The sequence below is a fragment of the Petromyzon marinus genome, chromosome 1 (genome assembly GCF_048934315.1).
Source record: "Petromyzon marinus isolate PM22_M1 ecotype Great Lakes invasive population chromosome 1, UKy_Petmar_22M1.pri1.0, whole genome shotgun sequence".
Lineage (NCBI taxonomy): Eukaryota > Metazoa > Chordata > Hyperoartia > Petromyzontiformes > Petromyzontidae > Petromyzon > Petromyzon marinus.
In genome coordinates, this window is record NC_133667.1 from 26,124,264 (window position 1) to 26,145,549 (window position 21,286).

At 52.6% G+C, this 21,286-nt stretch overlaps 2 protein-coding genes across 2 annotated transcripts; both read right to left on the reverse strand.

Moving 5' to 3' along the window:
• Positions 1 to 2,319: 2,319 nt before the first annotated feature.
• Positions 2,320 to 16,201, reverse strand: LOC116943692 (biotin-dependent 3-methylcrotonyl-coenzyme A carboxylase beta1 subunit-like). Its single transcript, XM_032956785.2, has 13 exons — positions 15,961 to 16,201; positions 15,618 to 15,918; positions 8,562 to 8,827; positions 7,816 to 7,994; positions 7,300 to 7,380; positions 6,722 to 6,900; positions 5,973 to 6,168; positions 5,759 to 5,850; positions 5,372 to 5,525; positions 4,445 to 4,555; positions 3,705 to 3,781; positions 3,417 to 3,498; positions 2,320 to 2,918 (listed from the first exon to the last, which is right to left on the reverse strand). The coding sequence occupies exons 1-13, from the start codon at positions 16,094 to 16,096 to the stop codon at positions 2,835 to 2,837; spliced, it is 1,938 nt and encodes a 645-aa protein (XP_032812676.2). The 5' UTR covers positions 16,097 to 16,201; the 3' UTR covers positions 2,320 to 2,834.
• A 666-nt stretch (positions 16,202 to 16,867) lies between these two features.
• LOC116943826 (relaxin-3-like) lies at positions 16,868 to 20,972 on the reverse strand. The gene is made up of 2 exons (XM_032957060.2): positions 20,106 to 20,972; positions 16,868 to 18,410 (listed from the first exon to the last, which is right to left on the reverse strand). Exons 1-2 carry the CDS (start codon positions 20,407 to 20,409, stop codon positions 18,133 to 18,135), a joined length of 582 nt encoding a protein of 193 aa, XP_032812951.2. The 5' UTR covers positions 20,410 to 20,972; the 3' UTR covers positions 16,868 to 18,132.
• Between the last annotated feature and the right edge of the window lie 314 nt (positions 20,973 to 21,286).

Consider the following 21,286-nt stretch of genomic DNA (forward strand, 5'->3'; position numbering starts at 1 on the left):
TGCTGAACTTCAGCACCATACGTAGCCAACCATGCTCATTGGATATGCGAGGAAAGACAACGGTGACGCGTAGAGATTGTGCTTTCGTTGAATTGAAGTCGAGGATTGTTGCGGTGAATTCCCCATGCCAAGCGGGGTGAGGACAACCCGAACGCAAAAAGCAGCTCGAAATAAACTTAATGTGGTACAATAGCCAGGGTCAGATGAAGGTTCTCGTAGGCCCTAGTTGGTACCGCTGCCCACGTTACTACTACCGCCGCTGTTACTCGCTTGTTTCACGCATATGCTTCGTCCAGCCGGGCACTTCTTATAAATCTGCTCTCTAATTAAGAATGATTGTGCGAAAAACACCATTTTAAGATGATTGCTGATTCTGCAATGAAAACAAATCTCGAAAAAGTTCATCTCTGGTGTTAATTTCTCACACCTTATGAAAAAACAATTGACTTTACTTTATCATTGTATATGCACTGTGCCTATCTTTGCTATATATATTTATTAAAGATATCTTGGTTACATTTTGATTTAAAGCTTTCGTGACTGCAGGGATTCATATTCTTGGTTTTTTCGGTAAAGTCACGTAGAAGGGAAACAATAAAATAATAAAAATATAAAACAATAAAATACTCACGACGTTTCGACTGCAACACAAGCAATCTTCATCAGGTGTTAAAACCACAGCAAGAAAATTTGAAAAAAGTGGCGGTTATTTTTAACGTTAAAAATGGGGGCAGCAGTACCAAATAACGTTAAAAATAACCGCAACTTTTTCAATTTTTCTTGCTATGGTTTTCACACCTAATGATGATTGCTTGTGTTGCAGTCGAAACGTCGTGAGAATTTTATTGTTTTATATTTTTATTATGTTTCCCTTCTACGTGACTTTACCGAAAGAACCAAGAATATATATCTTGGTTACATTTTTTTGATATGCAATCAAAAATCTGGTTACATTTTATTTCAAAGGACCTTTAATTTTCGTAGGCCCCAGGCACAGTGCCTACTGGATAATAGGGCCCCGACTGTACCTCAACAGAGGATGCTGAGTAACCCATTGGGCATCTCTCCTGCACAACCGTCGGTGTGAAAAGTGCAGTTATTCACATGCCTACTATAATCACCCAGGAATGTCTGTCCTTAACGCTCGTGACGTCACTCCACATCGACCAGCCCCCCCTCATTAATATTCATGAGCAGGTGACGTCCTCCAAATGGACACCCCCACCCCTCATTAATAATGAGCCAGTGACGTCACTCAATATGGAGTACTCCCCCCCCCCCTCACGAATGATCATGAGCAGGTGACGTCACTCCACATCGAACAGCCCCCCTCATTAATAATCATGAACAGGTCACGTCACTCCACATCTAACAGCCCCTCTCATTAATAATCATGAGCAGGTGACGTCACTCCACATGAGGAGGGGGGGCGCGAGGCGCCTCCTCCCCCCTCCTCAGCGTCAACTGACAACCCTCACTACAAAGGCAGAACCCTCACTATGTCACGTGATCTCCGTAACGCTGTTGTTGAGACATCAAAGTAAAAAGGACGTCACGATGAACAAGGGATTATAACCTTAAAATTAAATAATAGGTCTGTGTTACCGCGCCCTTACAAATTACACACGAATGGGTGCAATGAATATCACGTCGCGGTCTGATTTTCGCTTGCAATTTTAAGATTTACTGCAATACACCGTCCTTGGACGGGCAAAATGCTAGTATTACAGTAAGAGCGCACACATGACAGTACTGTAGTCAGGGACCCTAATGCTTGGGCACCATCTGGCACTTGAATGTTGCTGTGCATCATAAAAAATGTTGCATTTTAATCGTAAAGTTCGTAAATCTCGAGTACGTTATGGCACGGTACAAAGTACGAAAAACGGAATTGGGTACCAATAAGTTTGAGTACGTTATAGCGAGAGTACGTAAAACCAGAGGAAGTAAATCTGGGGGGCAATGGATTCAGCATTCACATCGCACCCCAAGGGAGGAAGCTAATGAGCCAGCACCACTGATATCCAGGATTCAAATCCAGGATTCAAATCCAGGTTTCAGCCGCCCGTGATTAAACTAGGTCTTCAAGTGTTGCAAGCTGATAGTCTCAGCTTGGTGGTCAGCAATGACTCCACACATACAAAAACATCACATTAAATTTGGTTTTGGAATTTGGGAAAGTCAATCTCTGAGAATTATCTATTTACGTTGATGTACAATACCCCCTCTTTGCAGTGCTTATAAAACAAATAATAAAGCAACTCCTTGCGTGGACTTCACACTGTTTTCTGCCTAACATGCCTATGTCACGAGCACAAATGACAGTGATTACTTCCTTTATTGAAACTCAAAGAGGAATTGCATTGTTTTTGCACAATTATCGCAGATAGGAAGACAAGAAGACAGAGAAATGGGATACAAGGCAGAATGGAGACATGGGGACATGGAGACAGTGGGATATGGAGACAGGGAAGAGACAAAAAAACAATAAACACTGTAATGGGGACAGCTGGATATTGAGACAGAACGAGACACAGGGACACAGAGGCACACGGAGATGAGAATACAAAGACATGGACAGACAAAGATACTTAAAGACAGGGGAAGACTTAAGACAGGGACATGGAGACACAGGGCCTCCCCATGAGACATAGGAAGGCACACGGAATCGCAATAAAAACCACACACTGTGTGAGCAAACGTCTCGAATTAAAGCTCCATCAAGGCACAAACACAACTCTTACAGTTTGTGAGCCCCTATTAAGGCCACGTGCACTCTGCTGCCTTTGTTTCACTGCTCCCTCCCATCACCCCACAGGGTTAGAAGTGAGGGGTCATCCAAAGCGGATTGGGGGCATGGGGGAGATGGGGAGGGGCTGTCTCTGCTTGGAGACGATCCGGAGACACCAGCCCAGCACCTGTGGGGGAGAGACATTTGAGCAAGTGTCTCCATGTGTCTCTGTGTTACCACTGTGTCTGTGCGAGTTTGTGTTTTTCCCTGGCTCCTTATATCTCTGAGTGTCCGTGTATGTTCCCATTTGTCTCCATTTGTCCATCTGCCCCCTGTGTCAATGTTATCAGTTTAACTGCGTGTCCATTGATGCCTCTTTGTGTCTGCATGTCCGCATGTCTCTCCATTTGTCCCTGAGAGTCTTTCAGTTCCCATATCGGTTGCACCTGATTCAAGAGCCGAATGGCACACAGGGCTATGCCAAAATAAATGAAACTGAAATATCCCCATGTATCTTCAAGTGTCTCCTGCTCTTTATGTGCCCTTGTCTCCATATAACCCATGTATCCCCATGTCCCCATATCTACGTATCCTCCCATCTCCATAAGTTCGAATGTATCCCCATGTCCCCATGTCTCTACATTTCTCTCTGTGGTCTTGTGATCCCATGTCCCCGTGTCCCCACCGTGCGCGTATCCTGCGGAAGGATGACTCCATCGTCCCAAATCCGCGCCGTAGAGTAGAGAGACGATGTTTCATCACCTAGCCTGGCACACGGGGATATGCGAGGGCACACAGGGACAAACGGAGACATAAGGGCACATGCACACAATGAACAAATTGATCAATGGGGAGTAAAGGACTTACAAAGCCACGGAGATGTACAGAGACACGGGGACATAGGAAAACATGGGTTAGAGGGTAAATGGTGAGTAAGTATTGAGTGAATGGTGAGTGAGCGGTGGGTTCTCACTTTTTCTGTTCAGACTCCATCCTGGTTATCGCTCCGGGCCACAGGAAGAGGAAACGTGGAGAGAAGGCTCGACCGCACTGAACATCAACAACATCAGTTTAACACGCTGGAGGCTTTCGCGACCAATATCATCCATAAGAGGTTTTTTTAGTTATATCACGTAAATATGCGTCGTTAAAACCCGCCACCACCCGACAGAGCATATAAGGAGCGAAATAGGTGGACTTTCTCCACAATTCTGGATGTCGCCTGATGAAGCTAGTTGTAATTAATGGCAAAACGTCATCCTCAGATTTTAAATGTTGTGGCTTGGCTCTCCAACACACCGGTGTGGCTGTACTAGTATACTACACTATACACTACACTATACACTACACTATACACTAGTGCTGTACTAGTGACGAATTGGCCACTTTCTGTTTACGTGACAACTCTTACTAGTTGGCCGTGTCGGGTGGTGGCGGGTTTAACGACACATTTATATATTTACGCGATCTAACCCAAAAAACTTCTATTATGGATCAACAACATCACCATCATCATCATTACCAGTATCATCACGATCAAAGATAAAATAATTGTCACCATCGGCTACAGCGGTAACTTCATCCTCAACATTATCAGCAGCAAAATTAGAAGCAGAAACAAAATCATCATCCTGCAGCAGTATCCTTAATATCAGCAACAGGATTATCAATGTATTCAGTGTTCCCGTGTACCCACGTCTCACCACGTCTCACCATGGCATAGCTGCTTGTTCCATATCTCCCTCCTATCACCACCGTGATCTTGGGAACCGAGACGCAAGCAACAGAGGCCATCATGGCTCCTCTAGAGCGGACAATCTCCTCCTGAGACACAGACAGACATACGGCCACATGGAAACACGGGAACACACAGGGGCATAATGACATGGAGACGCGGGCGACACAGGGAGACATACAAATGCTGCAACATGGGGATATGTTGAAACACACGGAAGATGGAATACAAAGACGCATGGGGACACGAAAATATTGGCACACATGGAGATACAAAGGCAGAGACACAGGGACACATGGGATACATGTGGAAAACGGGGACAGAAGGACACGGGGACCCAGGGATACTTAAAAACAAGCACACTAAGACAAAAGGACATGTGATGCTGTTGGTCGTGCATTTGATTGTGATGCCTTTTCCTGTCTACCGATCTCCCCATGTCCCATATCCTCCTGTACCTGTGTTGTCCTTATACAATGTCCCTTGTGTTGTCCCCATCTTGTCTGTTTTCTTATCCCCATGTCAGGCATCCCGTGTCATCGCCAAGTCCCCATGTGCCCATGTCCCTATGCCATCTCAGTGTGTACTTGTCTCAGTGTACCCATGTCCAGGTGTAATTTTCATTAACCTCGTCTCTTCATAGCATATCCCTATGTCATGGTCGTGTCCACAGCCGTCCCTAGCCTCGCGCTTTGGGGAGGCCCCGCGCTTCGACGTCAGAATGTCAAATTTAATACTTCCGGTTTAGTTTGAAGGCGTCGAGGGGCCCACAAAGTGCCTTGCCCTGGGCTCCGCACCCCCCTATGCATAGCCCTGGCCATGTCACTCTGTCACAGTGTCTGTGTTTTCCCTCTGTGCTCGTCTCATTGTATCCATGTTCCTGTATGCCCGTGTTGTCCGTGTACCGTGTCCATGTCCGGGCGTGACCCCGTGGGGGCCGTGTTCTGCAGGAAGATGAGGGGGATTCCCCTCTGCTCACACAGTGACACAAAATGGCTTCCCTTGAGCGCAGCACGGGCAGAGAGAAACCCGTGGTTCGCCACCACACCTACACGGACACTGAGACACGGGCACAACACGGCGACAAGATCACACAGGGACAATACAGCGACAGGGGGACACTGAGAAAACAGTGGCACACCAGCGCATCTAAACAAACACTGAGATGAGGTGGCGCAGAGACGCGGAGACACGTGGACACTGAGCTACGGGGAGTGTGTACCCATGTGTCCCTTGGTTACAACATCTCCATGTGTCCTTGTGTGTCTTCACGTGTCACCATGTGTCCATACCCCATGATGTCTCCGATCCCTGTGACCAGCGTGTCTCCGTACAGACTCTTGAACTCCAGGAAACGACTCCCATCCAGAATGCGAGACAGCACCTTCTCATAAGCACAGGGATACAGGGACACGGGAGTGTGGGTGGAGATGAGAATCATCTCTCTGAGTTTGCATGCAGAAGGTGAAGTGTTTGTGTGTAGGGCGGTGAGGTGCCACTCCTCACGAGGCGGGGATCCAGATTGTGGCTGAAGCTCTTAGGGGCCAGACCCCTGAGCCCCGCTGCAGAGAACAGGGGCTCCTCCCAGTGGGTGCCCGGCTCACTGGGGGGGTTCTCCGGTGTCAGAGTGGACACTATATTCCGAGTGAGCTCCAGCGCCTCTTGCTCTGTCTCAGAGAAGTGGTCGATGCAGCCGCTCACACTGGGTTGGGGGTCAGAGGTCAGGGTTAGTGGGGAAGGCAGTGGAGCGACGAGCACAACGTAAGGAGCGTCCAACAGCTGTAGCAATGGCAAGGTGGGGATCGTAGCTGGTGCTTTGGTCAGTCATCCCAGTCCGCTATCTCATAACACTTGAGCCTATTCTGTGACCTCCTGCCGATGAGCCTATGAGGCTTCTCATGGCTTCCAAGTCCACCTATCCAGGCACAAGTGTCGTGGTAACGTCACACTCATCACGACACTTTTCATAATTGGGTTTGCTTTTGTTTGTGTACTGTGTTTATATGTTTGTGTGTGTTATTACTGTCCGTAGCTGTATATGAATGTGTTACTGTAAAAGTGTGCATATTCGTATATAATAACGTGTATTTATGTTGTGTTGTGTGTGTATTTGTATGTTATTGTGTTTCTGGACAAGTGTATTCATGTAGTCGTGTGCAAATTCATGTTTGTGTATTGGCTTATTCGGGTGTCGCTGCATCAGTGTGTCACTATATTAATGTCACTGTAATTAGTGTCACCGCGCACCCCCGCACCTGGCGTGCATCCTCGCCCCCCCCAGCTCCTCGGGGGTCACCCTCTCCCCGGTGGTGGCGCGGACGAGGGGGGGCCCCCCCAGATACAGACTTCCCACACCCCCCACCATCACCGCCTCGCCAGCCATCGTGGGCACGTACGCTCCCCCTGCCGTACATGACCCCAGCACCACCGCCACCTACGCACGCCGCAAGGCATCATGGGAGTCACCCACAATTAAACGCCACCTACAAACGTGGCAAGGTATCATGGTAAATTCCCATAATGCACCACTGCTGCCACAGACATGCCGCACAGCATCACGAGGGTTGCCCACAACGTACCACCACTCACCCATACTGCAAGGTATCATAGTGATTACCCACAATTCACCAACTACACAGGCTGCACAGCATTATTGGAGTTACCCACAAAACACCACCACCTACGCATGCTGCACATAATGAGGGGAGTTACCCACAATGCTGTGTGCAGAGTGAGGTCAAGATTTTGGAGAGAGGGTGTAGGAGGTGCGATGGATTGGAGTTTGGGATATGAAGTTAGGGTTTGGGGATTAAGGTCAAGGGTCAAAGGTCACCTGAGGGATGCCAACGGCGTTCATGACGGCTTCGTTGTAAAACACGCGGCCTCCGTCCTCGCGGTCTGGGAAGATTTTTGCCTAAATGGAAACAGAGGCAACGGTCGCCCATATAGCCACACACACAGGCACACGTATAGATAAGTATACACATACCTACAGACATCCTTACAAACATGCGTATACACACTCGTACACACATAAATATGCACGTAATAGCCACAGACATCACAAATCAGTCACAGGTGTACATAAACCTATACACACGTTCTTGCACACACACACACACAGATATGCATGAACACACATACACACAGGTGAGACCCATACATAGGTGTGCATGGACAGTTATACAGGTGTATACACACAAAGGTGTATACACACACACACACAGGAGTGCATAAACACACACAAGTGTATACTTAGTTGAGGCACACTCACACACAGCTCAAACATACACAGACACACACACACGGTGTGCGCAGACATACAAAGGCCACACACAGGTGTGCTCACCTGTAGAGGCAGGAAGGCCCCAGCCGAGTCGACCAGGTAGATGCACGGCAGCCGATTCATGTGCGCCACCTCCTGGGCCCTCAGCTGCTTCTTGACGGCGATCGGGTACATGGAGCCGCCCTTCACAGTGGCGTCATTCACCACGACGACGCACCATGATCCGGCAACACGGCCCACACCTAGCGGAGAGACACGGGGACAACAGGGTGACACGCGAGGACACATGGGAACACACACTAGTCATGGCCCATGCCTAGTCCAGTGTTGTCCTTCACGAGCCTGCTCCACAGTAGCCCATTCTTGAGACCATTGGTACATCTGTGAAAAAGAGCTTTATAGCTCATCGGATTCATCCAGTATAAATATCCTGATTCTGACCAGTTATTGGTCAGTCCATCTCTTCTCTAGTCCGTACAGTTCCCACCGAGCCCCCTCTATCTGGCCAAACAGACACTCCTTGTGCATGCGGTGGCTGGGCACGCGGGGCTACATGACCCAGCCAACGCATCCTTGCCTGCCAGTGGAGCTCATCATGGGAGAGTGTCCAGATATTTCACGGGTAAAGCACACACACACCAATAAATAAATACACTCACACACAGACTAAGACACACACATAAATACACAGAGATACACGGAGACACAGAGATACACGGAGACATGTCAACAGGTACACAGACACACATTCTGATAGACACACAAAGATACACGAACGTGGAGACACACACGCAGACATGCTCGCACACCCGTTATGCACCCTGCTCCAGGCACGTCTCCTTCAGGGAGGTCCATCCCAGCCATGGGGCTCAGCTCCAGAAAGGGAGAAACCCCCTGTAGGCTCAGGGCTCCCAGGGGTCCTTGTGGGGATGTGTGCGGGGTTCCTGGGCTCCAGGGGGGGTCGAGCAGCAGAGAGAGCCTGTCCCTCGCCAGCAGCTTCTTGTTGCGCTGTGTGTGGCGTGCGATGGCATCGGCGGATGAGGCTGTGCGGACCCGCGAGAGGGCACCCTGCATCCTGGTGGATTGGGGGGGGGGCAAGGGGAGGCAGTAGAGGAGGCAGTAGGGAGGCAGGGGGCAAGAGAGAGTAAGGGTGGAGTGTCCCTTTGTGTCTTTCTGGGTCGCTGTGTCTCCCATTGTTCCTGAGCAATGAAACTGGCTACCCGGGTTTAAATCCCGCTCAAGGTCAACGCCACTGACGAGTATCTGAACCGGTCCTGGGCCTCCCTTAGGTCCACTCAGCCTCAAATGAGTACCTGGTGCAACATGTAAACATCGCTACTAGGGAGACGAAAGTGGCCCGGCGTGGTGCTGGTCACCCACCCTCTTCATGTGCCGTGCCGGACTTCATAGTTGCTTGCTAACAGCACTTTTCCCAACAGTCTGTTGAGGCTATACGGGGGTCTTTCTCTCCCCTCCTCCATGTCCCCGTGTATCCCTATTTCCAGCAGTGGCGCTCGGCCCAAGCAAACTGAGCAAAAGCTTGGAGTCCCAGATAGTTGAAGGGGCCCCAGATAAAAAAACAAACGATTTTTATTTTAAGGCCCAGTGAACTATATAGCTCTTATTCAGAAGCGACCTGGCCACGAATGATAGCTCAACGAAGTGGCTTATCACGTGGAAATATATAGCAGCCAAATACTCTGAACGTGTTTCTAAATGTGGAAGCGTAAACCGGAGGACCCGGAGAAAAATCCACGCGACTACGGGGAGAGAGACATGCAAACTCCAAATATACAGGGGTCAGGGTCGAACCCACGACCCCCTGTATACCGGGCGAGGTAGTTAACATCTCACCACCGCGGCGCCCCTATGAAAAGATATGGGTAACACCAAATTTGAACTCAGACCCTCATACAAATTAACTCACAATTCTAATAAAACAATTAAAAAAAACATGTCTAGTTATTGCAATGAACCTGAACTTAGTTTATTCATTTCCACAACTGTGATAAGTTACGCAGCGTGTCCGACATATCGTGGTTGTGGTGTAGTGACGTGAAGCACCCAAATATAAGATGGGCCAGCGGGCCAGCTCCACTCATGCAGTGTCACAGCCCCGTCCGTGTCTCCTTCGTGTCTATCTGTCAGGTGTCTCTCTCCCCGTGTCTCCCTCGTGTCTATCTGTCAGGTGTCTCTCTCTCCCCGTGTCTCCCCCGTGTCTATCTGTCAGGTGTCTCTCTCCCCGTGTCTCCCTCGTGTCTATCTGTCAGGTGTCTCTCTCTCCCCGTGTCTCCCCCGTGTCTATCTGTCAGGTGTCTCTTTCCCCGTGTCTCCCCCGTGTCTATCTGTCGGGTGTCTCGCTCCCCGTGTCTCCCCCGTGTCTATCTGTTAGGTGTCTCTCTCTCCCCGTGTCTCCCCCGTGTCTATCTGTCAGGTGTCTCTCTCCCCGTGTCTCCCTCGTGTCTATCTGTCAGGTGTCTCTCTCCCCGTGTCTATCTGTCAGGTGTCTCTCTCCCCGTGTCTCCCCCGTGTCTATCTGTCAGGTGTCTCTCTCCCCGTGTCTCCCCCGTGTCTATCTGTCAGGTGTTTCTCTCTCCCCGTGTCTCCCCCGTGTCTATCTGTCAGGTGTCTCTCTCCCCGTGTCTCCCCCGTGTCTATCTGTCAGGTGTCTCTCTCCCCGTGTCTCCCTCGTGTCTATCTGTCAGGTGTCTCTCCCCGTGTCTCCCCCGTGTCTATCTGTCAGGTGTCTCTCTCCCCGTGTCTCCCCCGTGTCTATCTCTCAGGTGTCTCTCTCCCCGTGTCTCCCCCGTGTCTATCTGTCAGGTGTCTCTCTCTCCCCGTGTCTCCCTCGTGTCTATCTGTCAGGTGTCTCTCTCCCCGTGTCTCCCCCGTGTCTATCTGTCAGGTGTCTCTCTCCCCGTGTCTCCCCCGTGTCTATCTGTCAGGTGTCTCTCTCTCTCCCCGTGTCTCCCCCGTGTCTATCTGTCAGGTGTCTCTCTCCCCGTGTCTCCCCCGTGTCTATCTGTCAGGTGTCTCTCTCCCCGTGTCTCCCCCGTGTCTATCTGTCAGGTGTCTCTCTCTCCCCGTGTCTCCCTCATGTCTATCTGTCAGGTGTCTCTCTCCCCGTGTCTCCCCCGTGTCTATCTGTCAGGTGTCTCTCTCCCCGTGTCTACCCCGTGTCTATCTGTCAGGTGTGTCTCTCCCCGTGTCTCCCCCGTGTATATCTGTCAGGTGTCTCTCTCCCCGTGTCTCCCCCGTGTCTATCTGTCAGGTGTTTCTCTCTCCCCGTGTCTCCCCCGTGTCTATCTGTCAGGTGTTTCTCTCTCCCCGTGTCTCCCCCGTGTCTATCTGTCAGGTGTCTCTCTCCCCGTGTCTCCCCCGTGTATATCTGTCAGGTGTCTCTCTCCCCGTGTCTCCCCCGTGTCTATATGTCAGGTATCTCTCTCCCCGTGTCTCCCCCGTGTATATCTGTCAGGTGTCTCTCTCTCCCCGTGTCTCCCCCGTGTCTATCTGTCAGGTGTTTCTCTCTCCCCGTGTCTCCCCCGTGTCTGTCAGGTGTCTCTCTACCCGTGTCTCCCCCGTGTCTATCTGTCAGGTGTCTCTCTCCCCGTGTCTCCCCCGTGTCTATCTGTCAGGTGTCTCTCTCTCCCCGTGTCTCCCCCGTGTCTATCTGTCAGGTGTCTCTCTCTCTCCCCGTGTCTCCCTCGTGTCTATCTGTCAGGTGTCTCTCTCCCCGTGTCTCCCCCGTGTCTATCTGGCAGGTGTCTCTCTCCCCGTGTCTCCCCCGTGTCTATCTGTCAGGTGTCTCTCTCCCCGTGTCTATCTGTCAGGTGTCTCTCTCCCCGTGTCTCCCCCGTGTCTATGTGTCAAGCGTCTCTCTCTCCCCGTGTCTCCCCCGTGTCTATCTGTCAGGTGTCTCTCTCCCCGTGTCTCCCCCGTGTCTATCTGTCAGGTGTCTCTCTCCCCGTGTCTCCCCCGTGTCTATCTGTCAGGTGTCTCTCTCCCCGTGTCTCCCCCGTGTCTATCTGTCAGGTGTCTCTCTCTCTCCCCGTGTCTCCCCCGTGTCTATCTGTCAGGTGTCTCTCTGTCAGGTGTCTCTCTCTCCCCGTGTCTCCCCCGTGTCCATCTGTCAGGTGTCTCTCTCCCCGTGTCTCCCCCGTGTCTATCTGTCAGGTGTCTCTCTCTCCCCGTGTCTCCCCGTGTCTATCTGTCTGGTGTCTCTCTCTCCCCGTGTCTCCCCGTGTCTGTCAGTTGTCTCTCTCCCCGTGTCTCCCCCGTGTCTATCTGACAGGTGTCTCTCTCTCCCCGTGTCTCCCTCGTGTCTATCTGTCAGGTGTCTCTCTCCCCGTGTCTCCCCCGTGTCTATCTGTCAGGTGTCTCTCTCTCCCCGTGTCTCCCTCGTGTCTATCTGTCAGGTGTCTTTCTCCCCGTGTCTCCCCCGTGTCTATCTGTAAGGTGTCTCTCTCTCCCCGTGTCTCCCCCGTGTCTCCCCCGTGTCTATCTGTCAGGTGTCTCTCTCCCCGTGTCTCCCCCGTGTCTATCTGTCAGGTGTCTCTCTCCCCGTGTCTATCTGTCAGGTCTCTCTCTCTCTCCCCGTGTCTCCCCCGTGTCTCCCCCGTGTCTATCTGTCAGGCGTCTCTCTCTCCGTGTCTCCCCCGTGTCTATCTGTCAGGTGTCTCTCTCTCCGTGTCTCCCCCGTGTCTATCTGTCAGGTGTCTCTCTCTCCCCGTGTCTCCCTCGTGTCTATCTGTCAGGTGTCTCTCTCTCTCCCCGTGTCTCCCCCGTGTCTATCTGTCAGGTGTCTCTCTCCCCGTGTCTCCCCCGTGTCTATCTGTCAGGTGTCTCTCTCTCCCCGTGTCTCCCCCGTGTCTATCTGTCAGGTGTCTCTCTCCCCGTGTCTCCCCCGTGTCTATCTGTCAGGTGTCTCTCTCTCCCCGTGTCTCCCCCGTGTCTATCTGTCAGGTGTCTCTCTCCCCGTGTCTCCCCCGTGTCTATCTGTCAGGTGTCTCTCTCTCCGTGTCTCCCCCGTGTCTATCTGTCAGGTCTCTCTCTCTCCCCGTGTCTCCCTCGTGTCTATCTGTCAGGTGTCTCTCTCTCTCCCCGTGTCTCCCCCGTGTCTATCTGTCAGGTGTCTCTCTCCCCGTGTCTTCCCCGTGTCTATCTGTCAGGTGTCTCTCTCCCCGTGTCTCCCCCGTGTCTATCTGTCAGGTGTCTCTCTCCCCGTGTCTCCCCCGTGTCTATCTGTCAGGTGTCTCTCTCTCCCCGTGTCTCCCCCGTGTCTATCTGTCAGGTGTCTCTCTCTCTCCGTGTCTCCCCCGTGTCTATCTGTCAGGTGTCTCTCTCTCCCCGTGTCTCCCCCGTGTCTCCCCCGTGTCTATCTGTCAGGTGTCTCTCTCTCCCCGTGTCTCCCCCGTGTCTATCTGTCAGGTGTCTCTCCCCGTGTCTCCCCAGTGTCTATCTGTCAGGTGTCTCTCTCTCCCCGTGTCTACCCCGTGTCTATCTGTCAGGTGTCTCTCCCCGTGTCTCCCCCGTGTCTATCTGTCAGGTGTCTCTCTCTCCCCGTGTCTACCCCGTGTCTATCTGTCAGGTGTCTCTCTCTCCCCGTGTCTCCCCCGTGTCTATCTGTCAGGTGTCTCTCTCTCTCCCCGTGTCTCCCCCGTGTCTATCTGTCAGGTGTCTCTCTCCCCGTGTCTATCTGTCAGGTCTCTCTCTCTCTCTCCCCGTGTCTCCCCCGTGTCTCCCCCGTGTCTATCTGTCAGATGTCTCTCTCTCCGTGTCTCCCCCGTGTCTATCTGTCAGGTGTCTCTCTCTCCGTGTCTCCCCCGTGTCTATCTGTCAGGTGTCTCTCTCTCCCCGTGTCTCCCTCGTGTCTATCTGTCAGGTGTCTCTCTCTCTCCCCGTGTCTCCCCCGTGTCTATCTGTCAGGTGTCTCTCTCCCCGTGTCTCCCCCGTGTCTATCTGTCAGGTGTCTCTCTCTCCCCGTGTCTCCCCCGTGTCTATCTGTCAGGTGTCTCTCTCCCCGTGTCTCCCCCGTGTCTATCTGTCAGGTGTCTCTCTCTCCCCGTGTCTCCCCCGTGTCTATCTGTCAGGTGTCTTCTCTCCCCGTGTCTCCCCCGTGTCTATCTGTCAGGTGTCTCTCTCTCCGTGTCTCCCCCGTGTCTATCTGTCAGGTCTCTCTCTCTCCCCGTGTCTCCCTCGTGTCTATCTGTCAGGTGTCTCTCTCTCTCCCCGTGTCTCCCCCGTGTCTATCTGTCAGGTGTCTCTCTCCCCGTGTCTTCCCCGTGTCTATCTGTCAGGTGTCTCTCTCCCCGTGTCTCCCCCGTGTCTATCTGTCAGGTGTCTCTCTCCCCGTGTCTCCCCCGTGTCTATCTGTCAGGTGTCTCTCTCTCCCCGTGTCTCCCCCGTGTCTATCTGTCAGGTGTCTCTCTCTCTCCGTGTCTCCCCCGTGTCTATCTGTCAGGTGTCTCTCTCTCCCCGTGTCTCCCCCGTGTCTCCCCCGTGTCTATCTGTCAGGTGTCTCTCTCTCCCCGTGTCTCCCCCGTGTCTATCTGTCAGGTGTCTCTCCCCGTGTCTCCCCAGTGTCTATCTGTCAGGTGTCTCTCTCTCCCCGTGTCTACCCCGTGTCTATCTGTCAGGTGTCTCTCCCCGTGTCTCCCCCGTGTCTATCTGTCAGGTGTCTCTCTCTCCCCGTGTCTACCCCGTGTCTATCTGTCAGGTGTCTCTCTCTCCCCGTGTCTCCCCCGTGTCTATCTGTCAGGTGTCTCTCTCTCTCCGTGTCTCCCCCGTGTCTATCTGTCAGGTGTCTCTCTCTCCCCGTGTCTCCCCCGTGTCTCCCCCGTGTCTATCTGTCAGGTGTCTCTCTCTCCCCGTGTCTCCCCCGTGTCTATCTGTCAGGTGTCTCTCCCCGTGTCTCCCCAGTGTCTATCTGTCAGGTGTCTCTCTCTCCCCGTGTCTACCCCGTGTCTATCTGTCAGGTGTCTCTCCCCGTGTCTCCCCCGTGTCTATCTGTCAGGTGTCTCTCTCTCCCCGTGTCTACCCCGTGTCTATCTGTCAGGTGTCTCTCTCTCCCCGTGTCTCCCCCGTGTCTATCTGTCAGGTGTCTCTCTCTCTCCGTGTCTCCCCCGTGTCTATCTGTCAGGTGTCTCTCTCTCCCCGTGTCTCCCCCGTGTCTCCCCCGTGTCTATCTGTCAGGTGTCTCTCTCTCCCCGTGTCTCCCCCGTGTCTATCTGTCAGGTGTCTCTCCCCGTGTCTCCCCAGTGTCTATCTGTCAGGTGTCTCTCTCTCCCCGTGTCTACCCCGTGTCTATCTGTCAGGTGTCTCTCCCCGTGTCTCCCCCGTGTCTATCTGTCAGGTGTCTCTCTCTCCCCGTGTCTACCCCGTGTCTATCTGTCAGGTGTCTCTCTCTCTCCCCGTGTCTCCCCCGTGTCTATCTGTCAGGTGTCTCTCTCTCTCCCCGTGTCTCCCCCGTGTCTATCTGTCAGGTGTCTCTCTCTCTCCCCGTGTCTCCCCATGTCCCCCCGCATCTTCCCTCCCCCAATCCCCATGGCACTCTCCTAGTCGCCATGTGTATCTGGGTCAAGTGTCTCTCCCCCCGTGTCTCTCCCCCCACATCCCCCCGTGTCACCCCTCGTGTGTGCGCCTGACTTTGCACGTCTCCCAGAGTCGCCCTGTCCACCCCCCACCCCACTCAACCTCGTGTCCTCCCCGTGTCCTCCCCGTGTTTGTCCCCGTGTCCTCCCCGTGTTTGTCTGTCCCCGTGTCCTCCCCGTGTCTGTCTGTCCGCGTGTCCTCCCCGTGTCTGTCTGTCCCCGTGTCCTCCCCGTGTCCTCCCCGTGTTTGTCTGTCCCCGTGCCCCCCCCCCCCACCTGTCCTCCATGCCGAGGCTGCGTCTCAGGTTCGCCTCGTACACGTGTCTCAGCGCGGGGCTCACGCTCCCGTCCAGCACGCGAGAGCCGCCGGAGACTCCTCCACCAACTCTCCCGCCTTGGCCCCTCACCTCCTCCACTCCCTCACCACCTCCTCCACCACCTCCTCCACCTCCTGCTCCGCCGCCGCCACTCACTCCGCTCACCCCTCTCACGCATCCTCTCACTCGGCTCACCCCCCCGATCGCGCATTCTCTCCCGACCCCGCTAACCCGTCTCACGCCGCCGCAATCTCTCACGCCTCCACTCACGGCCCCCACGCCTCCACTCACGCCCCCCACGCCTCCACTCACGCCTCCTCTCACGGCCCCCACGCCTCCACTCACGCCCCCCACGCCTCCACTCACGGCGAGCCCCACGGCGAGCGGCCACCGCGACCCCGGGAGCCTCCGCGACGCCGTGACCGCCACCACGATCATCGCGGAACCAAACCGATTCGATTCGCCCGGGGGTATCGACGCGCGTAATCGAAAACCCCACGGGCGGAGGTGGTGTTCGCGGGGGAGCCCGCAATCACGAGTCGAGATTCGTGAGTGCGGACGACTCCTATGGATCGATTCGCGTCAAGTCGCTTTTTTTTTGGCAGTCTGTGCAGGGCTGGGCTGATGGACTTTGAGTGCGCGGAATTTCGGAGCGATTTTAATTCTGCGAGTTGATTCGAAGCTTCCGCATCTTGTAGGAAATTTCCCAGACCAAGTCTTTTTTTTCATATACATGTATTTAGAAGCATGCATTGAGATTAGATTATTTTGCTGCTATAAATGTCCCAATGGGAAGACACTTTATTGAGCTGTCATTTGTGGCCAGGTCGCTTCTGAAAAATAAGTTAATACCTCGGTGGGCTTTGTCTGGTAGGATGGGGATGGTTTAGTTTTATTTGTATGTTTGGGTGATTTGTTTACTTTCTTGTACGCTGCACTATCAAGTTTTTGTACCGTTTGTTGTTGTAACCTTCTTACCCACCCCTATGGAATATCTGTGAAAAAGAGGTTTATAGTTTATCGGATTCCTCCAGTATAAATACATATTCTGATTCTGATATGTTGTGATGGCGGTTGTTGTGGAAATGGTTAGTAAAAAAAAATGCAAAGCTTAGAAAAATTACTCAGAAATTACTCAAATTGCAATGTATGCACACTCCTGGGGAAACAAGACGACCCTGCTGAAATAAATGACACGATACCCAGTGAGGCTTTCGTGGGTACACAAGCGTAGCAATAAATATATACTGCATATATCATTGTGGTTTTTATTGAGAATATTGTGGTGGTTGTGGTGGTTGTCAAGGTTGTGGTTTATCTAACCCAAAAAAACCACGTGACACGGGTTTCAATCGAAGTCTTTTTCTTAAATAAACGTAGGCGCGCAGACACCGGGACATCGGGACACAGGAACACGGAGACACGGCGACACTTTCTCTCTCTCTCTCTCCAACGGAATCATAACGTAGGCTGCCTTAAAACTGTGGTTGACACATTTTTTTAAGTCACGGGTCATCATGTCACCAGATCATTGCGAGTCAAGTCTCGTTCATGAATCTTTAGGTGATGAGAGTCTTCACGTATCTACGTCATTGGGTTGAGGGAGTCACCAGGTAATTCGGTCAATAGGTCTTGATTACCTTGGTTGATTATTAGGTAATCAAGCTATTGGGTCACTGGGTCATTTATTTAAATTAGGAATGTAACGCATTGATTACACACTATTATTACGCTCACGATGATACACGTGTCACATTGCACGTAATAGAATCGGTTATTTACCATCTATGCACAATATATACAAATTATATGCCAATGTTACAATTAGGCTAATGGAGCAATCAAGACTGTACAAACGATACAGAACAAATAAAAGACAATACGAGACGAAGAAGACGGTACAACAACAATAATAATAATATATTCTCGAACCGGACAATGGATATCAATTGGATCGTTACATGCCTATTTTAAACATTAACGAGTGCTCGAATATTCAGCTCGTCGAATCAGGTCATGGCGCCTCCAGGTCAAGAGGTCAATTATTTGTCAGGGCATCAGGTCACCAGGTCATTCAACGTCAAGGGTTGAGAGTCCTTGAATGCCGAGGCGGCCCAAGTCTTTTCGTGGCCAGGTCGCCGGTTCGTGGTGCCTCTGGGTCATTCGGTCATTCGGTCACCGGATCTCGTGTCATTAGGTCAAGAAGGTCTTTAGCTCGTGGGTCGTCCATCCTAAAGGTTTGTGGGTCCTTGAATGTTGAGGTGGCTCCCATCTTCGTATCGCAGCGTCGTCGGGGTCGTGGTGTTCCCGGGTTGTGCCCTTTGGTCACACCGAGTCTCTCGTGTCATCGGGTCCAAAGGTCGTCAGGTCACTCGGGCCTGAAGGTTTGTGGGTCCTTCCATCTTGAGGTGGCCGCGTCTTCGCATCGTCGGGTCGCCGGGTGATTGGGTTGACGGGGTCGTCGGGTCACGGGGTCAGCAGAGGGCGTTGATCTCGCCCCGCGTGCACCCCCACTTGCAGCAGACGCTGGAGAGGCCACCCGCCAGGTCCCTCTTCCGCCTGCCCCCACCAACCCCGCCGAGGGCGCCCTGAGCCAGATCCAGACTTCGTAGCAGCCCCCCTAGGAACCCCACGGACCCTGCCGGGGACTCGGCCCCCTCCGCCGCCGCCCCGCCCTCCCAGGGGTCCAGCGACTGTGACCCCAGCCAAGAGTGCGGCTCAGAGAACAGCGGGTCGCGGTCAGAGACGAGATCTGGGGAGATGGGGGGTAAGGGAAGAGTCGGGGGGTAGGGTTAGGGGAAGGATTCGGGGTTATGTTGTAAGGGTGTGGATTAGAGATAGGGTTAGGAATAGGGGAAGTAAGCTTAGAGGTTAGGTGCAAATGCAAATGGTTATTTGGTAAGGTTAAGGGTATCAAGGGGGAAGCATTCTGCCTCGCATGGGCAGAATGCGCGACTGCTCTGAACTCAGAGCAGCTCATGGCGCCCTGGGTGCAGAGCTAAGAGCAGTGCGCTACGGAGGCAGTGTCTGTGCGCTTAGAATCTGGATCCGGGCGGAATCTAGATGGTTGTCTTCAGAATTTCAATCCGGTTGAATAATGAACTATCTCCTTTCTCTATAACTGCTGAATAAATATCTAGCACCGCGACTGAGTTAGGAGTACAACGCCAATCTGCGTTTTATAACCAGAGAGCACTCGCATTGGAAGGTGAACAGGTACTGATCGTCGTGTAGGGTGATGGTCTTAATGATGGTGATGATGGTTGGTGGTAGTGGTGGTAATAATGATTATTGGTGAACAAATGTGAGTGAACGCACAGGTGCGTGAGTGAACACATGTGAGTGAACAAGGAGGAAAGTGAATTGACGCACAGGTGAGTGAGTGAATACAGATGAGTGAACGCACGTATGAATGTATTAACACAGAGGTGAATGAGAGAATGAACGCACAGATACGTGAGTGACACACAGGAGGTGAATGAGTGAACACAGGTAAGTGAATTGTCACATAGGTGAGTGAATTAATGCACAAATGAGTGAATGGACAGAGGTGAGTGAACACAGATTGGTGAACACAAGTGTGGGTGAGTTAATGAACACGCAGGTGAGTGACACGTGAGGGAGTGTTAACACACAAGTGGGTGAATTAACGCGTAGTAGAGTGAATGAATACCGAGATGAGTGAGTGAACACACAGGTGAATGAATGAATAAAGAGGTGCGTGAACCCAAAGTTGAGTAGGTGAACACACAGGTGGGTGAATGAACACACAGGTGGGTGAATGAACACACAGGTGGGTGAATGAACACACAGGTGGGTGAATGGGTGCACATACAGGTGAGTGAAGACACGTGAGTTCGCAAAGACAGGGGCGAGTGATCACCCAGGTGAGGGAACACACTTGATTGAGTGAATATACAGATGAGTGAACATACAGGAGAGTTAACACACACGTGAGTGAATACAAATATGAGCAAACACACGATATGATGTGAACACACGAGAGCGAGTGAACACACGAGAGCGAATTAATACAGAGGTGATGGAACAGAGGGGAGTGAATGAACACACAGGTGAGCGAATGAACACACAGGTGATTGAATTAACACAGGTGAGTGAATGAACACACAGGTGAGTGAATGAACACAAGTGAGTGAATGAGCACACAGGTGAGTGAATGAGCACACAGGTGAGTGAATGAACACACAAGTGGGTGAATGAGCACACAGGTGAGCGAATGAACACACAGGTGAGCGAATGAACACACAGGTGAGCGAATGAACACACAAGTGAGCGAATGAACACACAGGTGAGCGAATAAACACACAGGTGAGTGAATAAGCACGCAGGTGATGGAACACTGAGGGGAGTGATTGAAGGCACAGGTGAGTTCGTATTTACACAGGTGAGTGTACACATGCTTCACACCCACCCCCCCACAACTCACCTACTACCGCCGCCTCCCCGGCACCCCCGAGCCCCCCACCACCGCCTCGCTTCCACCGGGACCCCCCGCAGGCAAAGATGACCGCGCGAATGAACTCGCGTCCGCAAAGCTTCACGCCGCCGCGGGAGCCCCCTCCCGCGGCGAAGGCGGCGGGGGCCGCCCCCATGAGGAGAGCGGCGGGCCCCCCCCCAGCCCCGGGGCCCCCCGTGGCCCCCGTGGCCCCCCACCGCGACGCGAGGAGCGCGAAGAGCAGCGGCGCGAGGAGCGCGAGGCGAGGACGCACGTGCGCGGCGCGGGGCATCATGGGTAACACGTGTGTGTGTGTGTAGACACAAACAAAGGTGCCCCCCCGCCGTGTAGCCTAAACAAACTGTTGGGGCAAGTGCTGTTAGCGAGCACCTGTGAAGGCCGGCACGGCACGCGAGGTGTGTGTGTGTAGGTCGGTGTGTGTGTGAATTTATGTCGGTGTTTTTGAATGTACGTATGTGAGTATGTATGACTTTATGGGCGGGTGAGTATGTATGAGTGGACACAGGTGAGTGAGTGTATCTGTATGAGTGTGTGTGTCTGTGTACAGGTACGTGTGCACACACGACTGTGTGACCGTTAGTGGAGACTCATACACATGGGCGTGTACACACACACAGGTGCACACACACAGGTGCACACAGGGCAGACAACTATTTAACGCTTTAGAGAGGAGAGTGGCGACCGTGGTGATGGGGAGGTGGTGGGGAGATTGGAGAGACACAGAGACAGACTGGGGGAGACACGGGGATGATGAGTCTTGCAGAATGCGAGAGATGGGGAGAAACGTGCAACTTTTATAGGCGAAAGGAGGCGGAGCGAGCGTGTCTGCGAGTGTGTGCGTGCCTGCGTACGTGTGTGTGTGTTTGCGTGCCTGTTGACGTGTGTGTGTGCCTGTTGACGTGTGTGTGTGCCTGTTGACGTGTGTGTGTGTATGTGTGTGCCTGTTAAGATGTTTGTGCGTGTTTGCGTGCCTGTGGACGTGTGTGTGCGTGCCTGTGGACGTGTGTGTGCCTGTTGACATGTGTGTGTGTGTGTGCCTGTTGACATGTGTGTGTGTGCCTGTTGACATGTGTGTGTGTGCCTGTTGACGTGTGTGTGTGTGCCTGTGGACGTGTGTGTGTGTGCCTGTTGACGTGTGTGTGTGCCTGTGG